At 40.4% G+C, this 15,729-nt stretch overlaps 1 protein-coding gene across 1 annotated transcript; it reads left to right on the forward strand.

The window, feature by feature from the left end:
- The first annotated feature begins 16 nt into the window (after positions 1 to 16).
- On the forward strand, positions 17 to 15,620 carry LOC307035846 (tripartite motif-containing protein 3-like). The gene is made up of 13 exons (XM_079675636.1): positions 17 to 169; positions 8,117 to 8,289; positions 8,830 to 9,070; positions 9,191 to 9,342; positions 9,448 to 9,628; positions 9,725 to 10,454; positions 10,714 to 10,817; positions 11,159 to 11,326; positions 11,424 to 11,592; positions 12,724 to 12,783; positions 12,988 to 13,058; positions 13,276 to 13,416; positions 13,511 to 15,620. The coding sequence occupies exons 2-13, from the start codon at positions 8,144 to 8,146 to the stop codon at positions 13,661 to 13,663; spliced, it is 2,316 nt and encodes a 771-aa protein (XP_079531762.1). The 5' UTR covers positions 17 to 169; positions 8,117 to 8,143; the 3' UTR covers positions 13,664 to 15,620.
- The last annotated feature ends 109 nt before the right edge of the window (positions 15,621 to 15,729 follow it).

Genomic DNA, 15,729 nt, shown 5'->3' on the forward strand with positions numbered 1-15,729 from the left:
CCCTTATCCTCTTCCTTACTATCCCCTTCTTCTCCCAGACAGACCCTGCCCTTTCCTTTCTGTCGCCCGGTCTGTGGATTTTGTTGTAGGTTCTGGGACTGCTGACAATGGGAAGCCTTCTCCACGGCCTGCAATGCTGACACCCCTCTCCCTCCTGCTGCGTATCATTGTGAGTACAATCTAGCTTATTTTTATCATGTCGCATTTATGCTTTCTCATCTTGTTTGTGCCGTGAGTCCTAAATAATACAAAGACTGGGATGAGATCAGATAAATAATTGATTACTGCATCTCATCCTGCTTCACATATCAAATGTTGTGATAGGATATTTGCTACACCCATCTGTCATCCAAAAGGAACATCATTGTGTTTCAGCCTCGTTTTGAGCAACTGTTGCACTAAAACACTCCTCTGCTGTAATTCTTTATGCTTCCTCCACCAGCCCACACACACTTCTCCATTTTAGCTCCCAGGCAGCCCGGTTAGGAGCAGGTGGGCATCTGTGCTGCAGTCTGGGCTGGGCTCTCACACATACATGCTCTTTTGTTTGGAGGATTAGTGAGCTGTCGTTAGTTTTCTGATCTGAATATATATGGGCTGTGTCGCTTGGGCAGCTAATGTGAGCCACATGTGTCAGCAGCGTATTGTTTGCTTATGTCATTCTGTGAGTCCTTGTACTGCAGCAACAGCCGATGCATCATTTTCACACCTCTGGCCAGGACTGGTCAGATGCTCCAGTGGTTTCTTATTGATTGGTCTTTTGTTCTGGGATATCTTTGTTTGTAAATCGATCTCCAAAAGTCGCATGCTAGATGAGTGCCGCTGCTGAATGCTGGTTTCCTGCACTGGGTCACAGGGAGGCTGCACACGGCCTTGGATGCTGTGCCTCAGGGAAGATGCTTAGCAGGGTTACTTCAGGGTTTCACACAGTTTGTATAAATAGTCTTGGAGATTATGTACAGATTTGTTTAGGTAAACAGGTCTTGCAGCATGTGTTACACACAAAGGTGCTATGTTGAACGCAGCTGAATACTTTGAATTGTTTCATGACATCTTCCTACAACACTATTGTGCCATTGTAAGGAAGATAGTTTAAATCTTGGCTAAGATGGAACTATATGCAGCTTTGTATATAGGCATGTGGTTGTAATGAAGATGTTGCTGAACCCTACTTGTTCTCAACAAAAGTTTGGAGTGCACCCAGGCAAAAGAGAAGGCAGCTTAATAAAGTTAATCTCCAGTTAAATAAATGTATTGCCTGAACTGGGTTTTTTTTTTTCCCCTTTGCGCTGATTTAATTTATTAGGGTTATCCTTTACATCTGTCTTTTTCTTAAAATAAAGATGGGTAAAGGTCAGACAATTGCTGTTCACAAAAGCATCCTATGGTACATTTGGTCATTTTTACATCTATTTATTTTTTTAATTACTTCCTGACCCATTTTCAGACTAGGAACTACATATTTATATTGACTTCAACCGATTGTATTCTGCTCATTATACTGTATGTATTGTAGGTCTCACTAAAGATTGATCAAAGCCAATTGTTAGACTGTAATTGTCCTTCCCTTTAAGATGGATTTTCCAGAGCCACATTTTTAGACTTGGCTATTTTACAAGTCAGCACTTTGACTGGTTGGGGGCATATTTTTTAAGTAATGTACGTGAGGTCTCAAAAGTATAACATAACCTCATAAAAAATGTTATCGCATCAAAGATGATATAACATGCATAATGAATATTAGATGGGAGTACATTTACAGTCCAAGCCATCCATCAGTCGATTTTAGGATTAAAGCTTCACCATCATTGCACAAGGACGTACAGGGTTGATTCTTGTTTTATTTGTATATTGTTTCTATTGTACTTAAATACCATCCTTATTTTGAATGAACAATGTAGACAAAACATCTTAAAACCCACATGATGCAGTGCTTCCGGCCAAGACAAAATAAAACAATTTTTTAAAGGTGTAACCTGTCAAACATGTGACAGACAACCCTTTATTAATTATAGCTTGACTATTGAGTTATATGAAGTAAACTAAACACAACACAAATCTCTGCTGTTGCTCAGACCATTCAGCACTGTTGCAGTACGTTTATTAAAAAAAAAACATTTGTGTTGCTCAACCAGTTCATCATTCATAATGAACATCCATTTGTCATTGGCAATTATTTTTAGAACACAATGACTTCTGGGAATCAAATCACAGAGCAAACCAATGGCAGTGTATTCAGACAGGATAACATGTTAAATACTGTACATCCTGTTTCTACCTCGCTAGTCCTTACTGCAGGTGGATAAGGGTTGGATGCAGGGGCATGTGCACTGATGGACCTTTTTATAAACACCTGCAGTGCAAGTTGTGCCTACAGACTCCCTGCCTGCATGCTGCAATGCCTTCTGCAACTCTTTGTAAAAGTGGGAGGGACACAAATGTCTCCTGACTCCCTTTTTGTGTCAGTGTTGATTAAAAGCGCTGCTAAATAATGTGCTTGACATGATGTGGTCACTTTCTCTCATTAGGTGTCAAATCACATCAATCTAATTTCTGCAGACAAAGGTACATAATAGACCTCTTCAATGCTAGTCTTTTGAAGTAAAGTAACCAATTGCGCCATTGGCATAGTTTTGTTATTATTTACTTGTTGTAATGCACGCACTTAGTCAGCAATGTTTGGCCAGACTTTTGTCATATTTTAAGATATATCCCTATGCACCCAGACTGAGTCATACAATTTAAATGCAAACACTGGGCCCAGTTGTGGATTAGATGAGCTCCATCAATAGAAAATTAACATGAAACAGCAGTTGCCCAAGTAGTTGTGTCTTATACATGAAGTCCACAGATGTTTCCTTTCATCATGTGATCCCAATATCCACTCTTGACAGAGACTGATGCATTGAGACAGATGAAGTGTAAGGGGGGCTTGTTAGTTTTGAGTAGCAGGTTTTTTGTGTTGAATAATGATTGATGACTCATCATATATAGAGCCAGGCACCTTCACTGGCCCCCAAACAGCCCCTTAACACCCAAAACACAGAAAGGTACATTCAGAAATGGTATTCTACAGAGAATTTGTCCTCAGGTGTGTCTCAGCCTTGTTGCTCTAAAGGCAAAAGGGTTATTTGGATACAAATGGGAAAATGAGTCACGCTTGACTGAATTTGATTTGATCAGGATTCGTTTTCATTTGTTTATTACTTTGCTGCCTATGGGAAACATAAAAAGAAGCCACATTTGTAATGCTTTTTAGAGATGCAGTTAATGAATAGTAAATATTTCCCTCTTCTTCTCTCAGTGAACACTATTTCTTTGTTAGTATCTACATAGTTTTAAAAAATGTCATCAATTCTAATCAGTAATCAGGAGTTTATTCAAAATGAGATCTCTGCTCTTTCTGCTCAGGCCGTGTATAGGCAGGAACAATTAATGCATGATGACACATGCGCAGCGACACAACAGATGTGGATGGAAACATAAACTTAAGTCTATATTTAAACCAAATCTTGACAGCACCTCGTCCAGGGCCAACACTTCCTACTTCAGGTCACTAGACTTTAGCCCCTGTTTACCGGGACAGCACACAGCTGACTGCTGAAAGAAATGGTTGGAAAAGTCTTTAGTCTGAAGCTCTCTCTGCTGTGACACATAGCATATATCACAGCATTACTAAAACGATTTCCAAACAATGGTGCAGATAATCTAACACTGGTTCATACAAAATTGTAAACTGAAACATGAACTTAAACACTGAATGCAGTCTGAAGAAAAGGTGCTCACGTCTTACTCAAACATGGGAAAAGGAAGGGAAGGGGAAAACACTTTGTATAGCACTTGAAGTGCAAACATCCTGAGTAGTCACAGTTTCGTTCCTCAGGTTTCAGTGGAATCCTATCACAATTATATAACTGTAGTAGACATGCAATGGACAGGGTAAAAACAGTTATTGGAAAGACATCGGATTATTTTGTTTAACTTTGCATGCATTTGCTGTATTCTGATATGTAGAGATACCAGACAATCAAACTCAGTACACTATTTTGTTCTATTAGCCACCTCTTCAAGATCTATGCCAATGAGATATCTATCACCACCCCAGTACAACTTAGTGAATGGAATTTTTTATTTGTAGTGGTCAAAGCACAGAACAAAATCAATATGGCATCTTATTTATCGAACCATGTTCAAGCAGAAAAATAATACAAAGTTGTTTGTTCCAAAGCGTTTCCACCTTGAACTATTCTCTACCAAAATGTTTGAAAACAAATAGTGAATATTATCCTGTGGATTATTTATTTCCATGAACTGTACTCTAAATGAAAATACATGATCAATTATTCATAGATTATGTTCTCCATCACACTGTGGGAGTGACCTGATTTGACAAAGGGTACATATTCTCTACAGATTCTTATATAATAGGTCTCATAAATAATTAAAAGAAAAAACTATTGGTAAAATAATTGTTACATCATTGTCATTTGGGTTGAGTCTGGTTGGGAATTACTCATTCCGTCCAATAGTCGCAAGGCAAAAAAATGTCTCTTTATTTTAATTGTAATAATTAGCAGAGAAATTGGCATCTCTAAGTTCATTACACACAACTACAAAGTTAAGCAGCATTTTATGGGATAGGTAAAGAGCAAGGCATGGCAACCTTCCCTCAAGCTGACTATGCTAAGAGAAATGTTTTCTCTGATTGTAAGCTCATGCTGCCCGAAATCCAATTAAACCGTTCGTACTAGATGGGCCTGCCTTCAGGTGAAAGCCGTTTCGCACTTCACCTGGTGGAATCACTTCTTATAGTCTCGTCTATAGACATGCATTGCCAGTCCCTGCTTCACTGGTGGTATAACAGCAGTGGGTAGTGTATTAGTTTGTGTAAGGTGTTTGCTTAAAGCCTTCAGATTTTAATTGACTTGCCCAAAGTCTGTGAGACACAGTAATCCAGATGGCAGACGGGTCCTGACCCTACAGGAGGACATTAAGCCAATTACCTTAATGCAGGGTGAGAGTGGCAAGCTTTGCAGTCAAACAGATGATTGTAAGAACAACAGTGATATTTGGTGGATGTTTTCACAGGCGTCATGTTCCAATGTGACGGACACAGTACAGAGGAAAAACACAGTTGGAAGACTGACCTCGTCTGTATGAAGTGCTGATCATGCAGTTCCTGTGACAGAGCTTTGAAGAGGATGCAGTCACATGATTGCTTCAAACATTCCAGTATACTGCAGATTTAGGTCTCTGGTCTACTGGCAGTGTTACTGTATGTCTCACATTTTTATCAGAGCTATTTTTAATCTAGCTGTCTACTGCCGTTTTATATTTAACAGTTTAAGAAGGATTTGACTGTACTATACATAAGTATGATATGCTAGGCTACACTATGTTATAGAACATATGTATGACATGTGTTAAGTTCTATATCCAAACAATCTGCAATCAGAAATTATTTGAAGTATGTTCTTTTGTCTTTTTCTGTTTATAATTCAATACTTTTTTGCTCCTATGATCCAGCTCTCCTTTAAGCACAAGCTAGACCCTGAGCTACTGTAAGGGAGAGACTGTTTTAAAGAAAGGTCCTTTTTTCAGCCAAGAGGGGCTGCTGGAAGGCAGGGAGGAAGCAAGAGGGAGGGCGGGGGGCTGTTGCAATACTAAATGCTAAAGGCTAGCCAGCCTAAAAGGGAGGAGCCTGAGGGCTTTGGTTCCTCAAGCTTCCTCCTGATGTCACCGTTCAGCTGCTGCAATTCAGAGTCCATGTGAAGGAAAGGCAGTGCAGGGAGGGGAGGGCTCTTAAAGGGGAGACAAGAGGAGGGGGAGGCAGAGCGGGTCGGGGATGGGCTGGCTGTTTGGACACTGAAAGGGCTTGACGGAGCTCCTCAGTCTATAGGCCATGTCGTCACTTGGCAAGAGCAACAATGCCTTAAACAATCCCCAGCTGCAAGACGTCTGTGGCTGAAATCAGGCCCTCTGATGCTATGAGTGCATTTATGTGGTTTGGAGAGAAGAGAAAATGAGAGGACAATAGAGAGAGGGAACATAGATGAAGGGAGGGGAATAGGGCTGAGCTGTGAGCAGATCTGGAATGCCATTGTTGGAGCTTGCCGCTCTGAGTTGCAGCGAGGGACAGCTGCCTCTGAGGCTTGCTCATGTGAGGCAGGCAGCCCAGTTCACTGTGGATTTTAGCCCCTTCTCCGACAGGTGGGGCCTGAACCTAGCGAGCTAAGAGTCAAGGGAAGGAACTAGTAGGAATTTAAGGAGTGGCGTTTCAAAGCTTCCTCTTCTTACTCTCAAAGAAAAGGGCCCTAGCTATTTTTGTCAGAGGTCTCAAAAGGCAGAGTGGAGAGTTTTAGCTAGCTGATGTGCAGGCCTGACAGTTAGCCTGATCCCAGGTCAGATTTAGAGAGAAGCCACTGTATGTAGATAAAACCTAAAGGAGAAATTACAAACTCTGGAAAAATGAATGAAAGATGAGGTGAGGTTTTACAGTACATAGAGCTGGTTAATGAGTTTATATTGCCTTCTAATAAAAGGTTTGGGTTTCATGACTTAGCAATAATGACTTGGATCATGGCTACTAACTGCGATATTCACGCCAAATCAATAGTAAGTCTTTCTCAGCTAAGTGGATATATGTTTTTGTTATGCATCTTTTAGATGTTTGATGTCCTTTTTGTGTTTTGGATGGCATTACATAGGGTGTCCTTATTCTTGTGAACATATGTTTGTTTGCTTGAATCCTTTATCAGATACATAAAACAAAATAATCTATATAATTTAATAAAGATAATGTAGCTCAAGTTGTTGATTGGATTCCTGTCTTGCTGACATTGATTATTTATTATTGATTAGTGCTACAAAGTCATGGATATAATCTATTTATGGTCAATATTAAGCTTTCTGCAGTATTTTTGGTTTCAAAACAATGACTTGCTTTTGTCCTCAGTTGTTACAGTAATTCAGCACAGCAGAGCTCCTCATCCCACAGATGATGCACAGACTTCCTTACACTTTTATTTAGGTACCCCTCTTTTAAAACCCATCCATTTGTAATCGAATCTAGTAGTAGAAGTAGATCGCCTCTGATTGCATTCTCAAGGTTGTTGGAGGATATTGCATGGCAGACATGGCAACAAGAGCGGCATCCGAAAGTAAGTGAAATTGACAAAGAGCGAGTGGATATTGACAAAGAGCGAGTAGATACTGATAGGCTCTCTCTACAATGTTGTGTCTCAGTTTCCTGTTAAAAAGATGTCGTAGAAGACATAAGATCTCTGAGGGGAAAACATTGTAACAGCGAGCTTAATATATACCAATTTTGTAAAGAGAAATTGATCAAAAGTATTTGTACTGTTACAATAACCACAATTTAAAATCTTTACCAGACCAATGCATGACATATTGTGGATCACATTACATGAATACAGGATGATGCTATTTTGTAAAGAAAATGTATCAATCACATGACTGTTTTTGATGTTAATGTAATCCTTTATGTGTTTATGTACAACATGTCATTGGCACACTGAGATAATCTGAGCTTGACCCAGTGATACAATTTCATGTAACAGCAACAACCATCTGAGAGCAAGCAGGCATACACTCATAACCCAGAATTGAACAAAACAGAAGACACAGTGTATGGTAAAATAATGCTAGGAATTATACTAGATACATTTCAGCCTTCATCATATTTATAAATACACGTATACTACGCTTTTAAGACCACTGCAAACGCAGACATGTTGGTTCCTAGACTGCATAGTTGTTCTGCCCCGTGGTGTTACAACACATAAATGGTTTTTCTCCACTGCATTAGCTTGTAAGGGTTTGCATTTATAGAGTCAAACAACCTCTGGCTATGCGGGTGTTTGTGAAAAAAGAAGCTCATCCTACTGACACAGTTTAATAAGTGAGGGAAAGCATAAAATACTAGCAGATACAGTGCAGGATTTAGATGAGGTTTTTTATTAACAGCATTACTGTATGACTCATCTCTTCCTTTGCTCCCGCTGAGGGTAAGCAAACACGCCCTCCTCACCCTGTTTGAGCATTTCCTTAAGGCTTTCTTGACCTTTCCCCTGTTTTTCTCTCCCTGTGTGTGCAGGTTAAGTGGTCCCTGATCACCCTTTGAATGTCTGTAACCATGGCCAAGCGTGAGACCGGCAGCACCAGCCCTGTGGTCCGGCAGATAGACAAGCAGTTCCTGGTCTGCAGCATCTGTTTGGACCATTATCACAACCCAAAGGTCCTGCCCTGCCTGCACACCTTCTGCGAGAAGTAAGCTTAAACCAGTCAATCAAACTTTATTGGTACAACACATTTCATACAAAACAGCTCAAAGGTCTTTACAGGTGACTGACAAACTAATACTGTAATATGAATATGACATTAGAAAGATACAGTAAAACAATTGGTAACTAATAAAAAGCTCCATTTAAATTTGAGATGGATTTCAACTTTTTTAGGACAGGATGAACTACGACGGATTTTTTCAATTAAGATAAATACATTTGTTATGAAAATGATTACATAAAAACGAGTGCATCATATTATTTTTGGTATTATTTTTGTCTGCAGTAAGTTATACAACGGTAATGCATTAAAAGGAAGATTTAAGAAATTGTATGTATAATGGATAACATGTATAATGGCCCAAAATCACACCACTTATGCCAGCTTTTCTCCCATCATGGCTTCTGCTTGATGTAAGACACTAACCACTCTGAGCTGGCAGACAGTATTTTTGGCAAGAAGCAGTTATTTCCACACATGGGACCGATAGTACAGTTATTAAAATCTTCATCTTCCTCTGCGTAGATGTCTACAGAACTACATCCCTCCCCAGTCTTTGACGCTGTCCTGTCCAGTGTGCAGACAGACCTCTATCTTGCCAGAGAAGGGTGTGGCAGCCCTGCAGAACAACTTCTTCATCACAAACCTAATGGAAGTGTTACAACGAGACCCAGAGTGCAGCCGACCTGAGGCCTGTAATGTCCTTGAGTCGGCCAGTGCAGCTACAGCCTGTCAGCCCCTCTCCTGCCCCAACCACGAGGGCAAGGTAAGCTAAAGCAAAAGGGCCAACGGTATTCAATAATCAGTCAGATCTATTAACATAAAAAATGTCTTATGTAAGCAAATATGATGGTTGGTGTTTCATGCTCCACTGCACCATCTGCAGGTGATGGAGTTTTACTGCGAGTCATGTGAAACAGCCATGTGTCTGGAGTGCACAGAAGGGGAACATCGGGAACATGTTACAGTTCCTCTGAGGGATGTGCTGGAACAGCATAAGTCAGCGCTAAAGAATCAGCTGGACGCTGTGCGCAACAGGTACGATTTTCATTCCAATGAATTATGTGATTGCATTTGGTAGATCTCGATAGTAATGGAAAATATGAAGCATGCTAATTTGAAATGTTATCTTTCTTCTGGCAGACTACCTCAGCTGACGGCTGCCATTGACCTTGTAAGTGTGATCTCCAAGCAGCTTACTGAGCGGAAAAATGAGGCAGTGACTGAAATCAGTAACACTTTTGACGAGCTGGAGAAGGCCTTACACCAACGCAAGACTGCCCTCATTACAGAGGTGGAAAACATCTGCAGCACCAAGCAGAAGGTCTGAGGTCTTTCTGATGATTCTTTTTTTTGTAAACATCACATTTTAGTACAATCGCAACTGACTATCTCCCTGTGTCTCTTTGGACACTTCCAGGTGCTTCAAGCCCAGCTGACCTCTTTGCTTCAGGGCAAAGAGAACATCCAGAGCAGCTGCAACTTCACAGAGCAGGCCCTGAGCCATGGCAGCGCCACGGAGGTCCTGCTGGTCCAGAAGCAGATGGGTGAGCGGGTCAGTGCCCTGGCGAGACACACCTTTCCTGAGCATCCTCACGAGAATGGACATCTGGAGTGCCAGGTAGAGACGGATGGACTGAAGCGCTCCATTCAGAACCTGGGAGTCCTGATCACCACGGGGACTGTAGGCCACACGAGTGTCGCCACCGGGGAAGGCCTGCGACATGCACTGGTCGGCCAGCACACTTCTGTCACAGTCACCACTAAAGACAAGGATGCAGAACTAGTGAAGACTGGTAATGCCGCTCTGAGGGCGGAGATCATCTCTGCAGATGGAGCGTGCACTGAAGCGGAGGTGACGGACAACAAGAACGGCACCTACGAGGTTGGATACACCATCCGCTCAGAGGGAGAGTTCACCTTCTCTTTGCTGCTGTACGAACAGCCTGTGAGGGGGAGTCCGTACCGTCTGCGTGCCGTCAAGCCGTCCGATGTCCTGCAGTCACCAGACGATGTGAAGAGAAGAGTGAAGTCCCCGAGCGGGGGAGGGGGTCATGTTCGACAGAAGGCTGTGCGCAGACCCTCCAGCATGTACAGCACCACCAAGAAAAAGGAAAACCCAATAGAGGATGAGCTGATCTACAGAGTGGGTGGGTGATGAAACTGGCTGGATATTAATTATGAGTACTGTCGACTTAACTGTGGGATGTTTTCCTCTAGAGCACACCGAGTTATATATCTTGATAATTGATGTACCTGATGATGCAGTATTTCATTTAAGACCTCTTTTGTAGCAACATAATTGTTGTCTTATGTTGTCTTTCACACCAAACAAAAACGGAATATTTCTACGAAGTATTGTTAGCAAATTACAGCAGAATTAAGCCTGGTGTATTTTTGATATGACAGGAACAAGAGGGCGAGATAAAGGAGAATTTACCAACCTACAAGGCATCTCTACCGCCAGCAATGGACGGATTGTGGTGGCAGACAGCAACAACCAGTGTATACAGGTCAGTGTCGGAAAAAAATGGAATGAATCTTTTTTTTTTCATATCGTTGCATCGATTAACTTAATCTTGTGTCTTATCTGTCGGAGAGAAATAATTGTTTATTTTATTTTTATTACCATGTATCTTAAACCTGTTAAAATGTTATATTTTGCTGCATATACCTGTAAAGTTCTTAACACCTAATCTGAGGGGAATTTCTTGTTCATTTTTAACTTGTGATGTATGCCATTTTGTAAAGCACTTTGAGCTGCATGTGTCGTATGAAAAGTGCTATATAAATAAAGCTTTATTATTATTAAATTGTTCAGGCTTTGGAGTAATAGAAAATTCTCTTTTACTAGGTATTCTCAAATGATGGCCAGTTCAAGATGAGGTTTGGGGTCAGAGGTCGTTCACCGGGGCAGCTTCAGCGCCCCACAGGGGTCACAGTGGACGTGAACGGTGACATAATTGTGGCTGATTACGACAACAGATGGATTAGCATCTTCTCCTCAGATGGAAAGTTCAAGGTAAATGGTCTCAGACAAGAAGAACTGCACACACTTCACACACACTTCACAACTGTTTCCCTGGATGACTCAAGTTTCCCTCCTGTGGCTCTCGCAGAGCAAAATCGGGGCTGGGAGATTGATGGGACCGAAGGGCGTGGCTGTGGATAAGAACGGACATATCATCACGGTTGATAATAAGGCCTGCTGTGTCTTCATATTTCAATCAAATGGGAAGCTGGTGACAAAGTTCGGAGCCAGAGGAACATCAGACCGACACTTTGCAGGTACTGTCTAAATGTATTAAAAAATGGTATTATCATTGAATCGATCTTCTTGCAGGAAGAAAAGATGTACGCCAAATGATGCTCTGGGCATGTGGTTGGGCCAGAATTACAGATTTCCTTCTTGCTTTATACTCTAAAGCAGGGGTGTCCAAACTACGGCCCGGGGGCCAAATGCGGCCCGCGGACCATTTTGAATCGGCCCTCAGCAAATTCAAAAAGTATAATGAAATACGGCCCACAAAGGAAACTTCTTAAATATATATGTTCAAATATATTACACAGTATTCATGTGTTAAGAAGCCCAATTTTCAAATAAATTCAGTCTATTAAAGTTGGAAACATGTTCTAACAAATCTAAGTTGATAAGAAAAAAGCCCAATAACTTATTTCCATAACACGCTTGAAATAAACTCTTCATATTTCCTCTTATGATAATCACTCTGAGGCTTCTGTTTTAAGGAATGAGCTGCTAACAAAATAAATGAAACCCCATGGAGAGCTGTGTGCGTTTTTTTTCTTAGAGCATTTCGAAGTATCACTAATAAATTACCTACATTGGATTGACTTTTCCAACTTATAACGTATGAGGCAATAAACCTCACTTCGCCTGAGTGGCCCAGCCCTTCGTATATTTGTCTGTATGTGGCCCTCCGTGAAAAAAGTTTGGACACCCCTGCTCTAAAGGAATGTCGATTTGAAGAATTTATTAAGATATCAGCATGTTTTTTTATCCTCCTTTTATTTTTAGACTTAATCTAATGTTAGCATGTATAGCTGCTTGTTTAATTATTTTGTTTAATAACTATAGCCATTGTCCCACAGGTATTGATTCTTTATATTGCATAGATTATCTTATACTGTTAACATGCACCTGATCATCACGGTACAAGGCAGAGCTGCAACGAGGCAAAAGTTCATAATGCACACTAAAGCATGGAAATAATGTGAAGATTTTCTCCCTGTCTTTTGCTTTTCACTATAATGCTGGGGAGAAAAATCACGTCTTGATTTGCTTGCATTACTGAAGTTCCTCCATTTGTACTGCTTCAGTTGTTGACAGCAGTATTTCATTTGGAAATCACCTGTTCTTTCAATTTAATTTCTCACTCTGACTTTTTTCTTTCCTTTTAGAAAAAAGTGGTGCAAACATTGCACTGGAACAAAAGCTTAGTAAATCTGGCCCTGTTTTCAGTAAGTAATGAAGTCACTGTGAATGTAAACTATTCTATGTTCTTTGTACGTGTTTACGCTCTGTGGTTTCTCACGTGTTGTCCCACGTCATCTGTGTGTCCTGTGTGTCCTGTAGTCCAAAAATAGTGGGGAACATCCTGTTGTATAGCAGTGGAGGACTCATCGTTTTTGTCTTTACCTCTCGTTCTTCTCTGCTGCTTTCAGGTCCTCACTTTGTGGCTGTGAATAACAAAAATGAAATTGTGGTAACAGACTTTCACAACCATTCAGTCAAGGTAAGGCTTGTTTCAAGTATTTACGTATATTAAAATGACTATTTGAATCAAGTTTACTTCCAAAGGAAAACAGCAAACCTTTTCCTGAGTTCACATCACTTGTGCTGTGTTGTTTTCTATTATTTGTCCCTTTTTTTCTTTTGTACATATTTGTACAATCTTTGACACATTTTGTACAATCTTTGACACATTCCTTCCTGTGTAATTTCTCCTGCAGGTTTACAATGCAGATGGGGAGTTCCTGTTTAAATTTGGCTCCCATGGGGAGGGGAATGGACAGTTTAATGCTCCAACGGGCGTGGCTGTGGATGCCAATGGAAATATCATCGTGGCTGATTGGGGCAACAGTCGGATCCAGGTTAGTTTAAGGAAAAACCTTTTCTCATTTACGTCAGAGACCGACTTTGTAAGTATATAACTAACCTTTTCCTCTGTGCTGTGTAACCAACCAGGTGTTTGACAGCTCAGGGTCCTTCCTGTCCTACATCAACACGACAGCGGACCCTCTTTATGGCCCCCAGGGCTTGTCCCTCACCTCTGATGGTCATGTGGCAGTGGCAGACTCTGGGAACCACTGCTTCAAGGTCTACCGCTACCTACAGTAGAAACCTGACACCGCCATCTTCACCACAGCAAGCACTGACAACGACACAACCAATGTATTCCACAGGGTGCAATGACCTTTCCAATGCAGCCTTTTGATGTGCACATCAGCTGTTCTCCTGGATATAATTAAGTGTCTGAGTTTACTCTCCTTTTGATGTGTATTGAAGGTTGTTTTTGGATAATGTAGCATCCTTGGGACAAGTAATGGACATAAAGCTATAAACAGATTTAGAGAACTTTCAAAAGCTTTTTTTTGTCTTGTACGCTGTTGATGGTATTATTACACGATACTTTATTTGAGACCGGGCAGGGTAGGATATAGAGTGAAGTATTACATGAGCCATAATTTGTTCAATTGCATGACCTTTTATTTTATCTTAATACCTAGCCAACAACACAGTGTACACATCGGTTGCTTTTCTCATAAACTAGTTAATGCTTACTGTAAAATTAAAACAGCGCTACGCTTCTCCAGTAAGGAAATATATAAAATGTTTTATTTACTGACTACTCACATAAAGATATCTCCACCATCCGTGCATTGATTTGCTGTATGTAATGTATATACATAAATGTATATTGTGTATATTAGATCACTCCGTATGTATGTGCTATGATTTTGAAATACGCAGCCTTTTGGTTATACAGAGAACAGCAGTCAAGGATTCTAAACGTGTTTATGGCAGCTGTTAAAAAAGTGTGCTTTCCGAACATACCCAGCACATGCTTAAATGAAGTGTCATATTTATTGCTAATGTAAGCAGCACAATATTTGTTTTTGTTAATCTCTATTGTTTTAAAAGGGGGAAAAAAACTAAATGGGGAAAAAAAAAGGCTATTTATTTTATTTTATACACTAGCTCAGCATTTAAAAATTATTTTTCTATATTGATGTGATTTTTTTTCTTCTTTAGAGCTTCACACTTTCTGTAAAAAAGGACATTTCATCTTTCATCTTAAATCAGGAGTCAGTATCTCCACATATTTGGAACATTTTGATCGTGTTATTGCACACGAGCGTCTCTCTTTTCAAAACTACAAAACCATGTTTGATTTCTAAGTTTCCCTTTCTTAAATATGGGCTAATAGATATTGTTTTGCCTTTTATTTATTAAAGTCCTAACGGTTACAAACCAGAAATGAAACACATATCTCAGGAAATCCATCCGAATTAGATTAGCATGCCAATGGAAAAACGTCAATACTATAATTTATTTCTTTATTGTTGATCAGCTTTAAAGAGAGACATTGGCAGCTTTGAGATAAAACTGTTATTCTGTGCACATATACTTTGGATCCAAGACCACAACAATGAATGGGATGGAATATGAACCCCGTTTTACAGTGGGCTTTCACATAGGAACCAGTTACAACTAGGAATGATAGTTTATTAGATGGCATTTGCCAGCAAACTCATCCACGCTTTAGAAAACACTCTCCTATTATACTGCTATCTAAGAAAACGCTTTTACATCTGAGTTTCTGCCTGCACTAGCCATGATTTTCAAGTAGAAACCTGTACCAGTAGAGCTGTTGGTGCTCTTGCTCCCCCTAGTGTTCATTCTGTGTAATGTCATGAGAAAATCTGGTGCCACAGCAGAATAGAGACCATGGTGCAGGAAAAAAATGCAACTTCCTGGTCTGAAATAATTACCCACAGCACTGTGCTAAACACTCACACACCAACATTCACAATCCCAAGTGTCGAGACTTTCAGACCTACAGGATGTGACCTGATTTCACCTTATGAGACAACCAGGAAGCTGCTGTTTTCCGTGCACCTGATCTGTTGTTTGACTTGTTGCCAATCAGAAGCCCAGACATCTTTCAAGAGTCGAAGGCTCCACCTTTTCAGATGTTTCTGAAGCATTTTACCCTATGCTGTGTCACACCAATACAAACTGTTGTGTTTTCTTTATGAATATGCACTGGTAATAAAAGCACATGGTTTACTGACTCGTTGTATGACTGATGTTATGCTTGACTAGATTTGGATGTTTCCAAATGTGCTTGTAAAACTAAAATGAAATAGCTTAAGTAAGCACAATTTAAAATGTTATTTTAA

This window comes from Notothenia rossii (genome assembly GCF_949606895.1).
Source record: "Notothenia rossii genome assembly, chromosome: 4".
Lineage (NCBI taxonomy): Eukaryota > Metazoa > Chordata > Actinopteri > Perciformes > Nototheniidae > Notothenia > Notothenia rossii.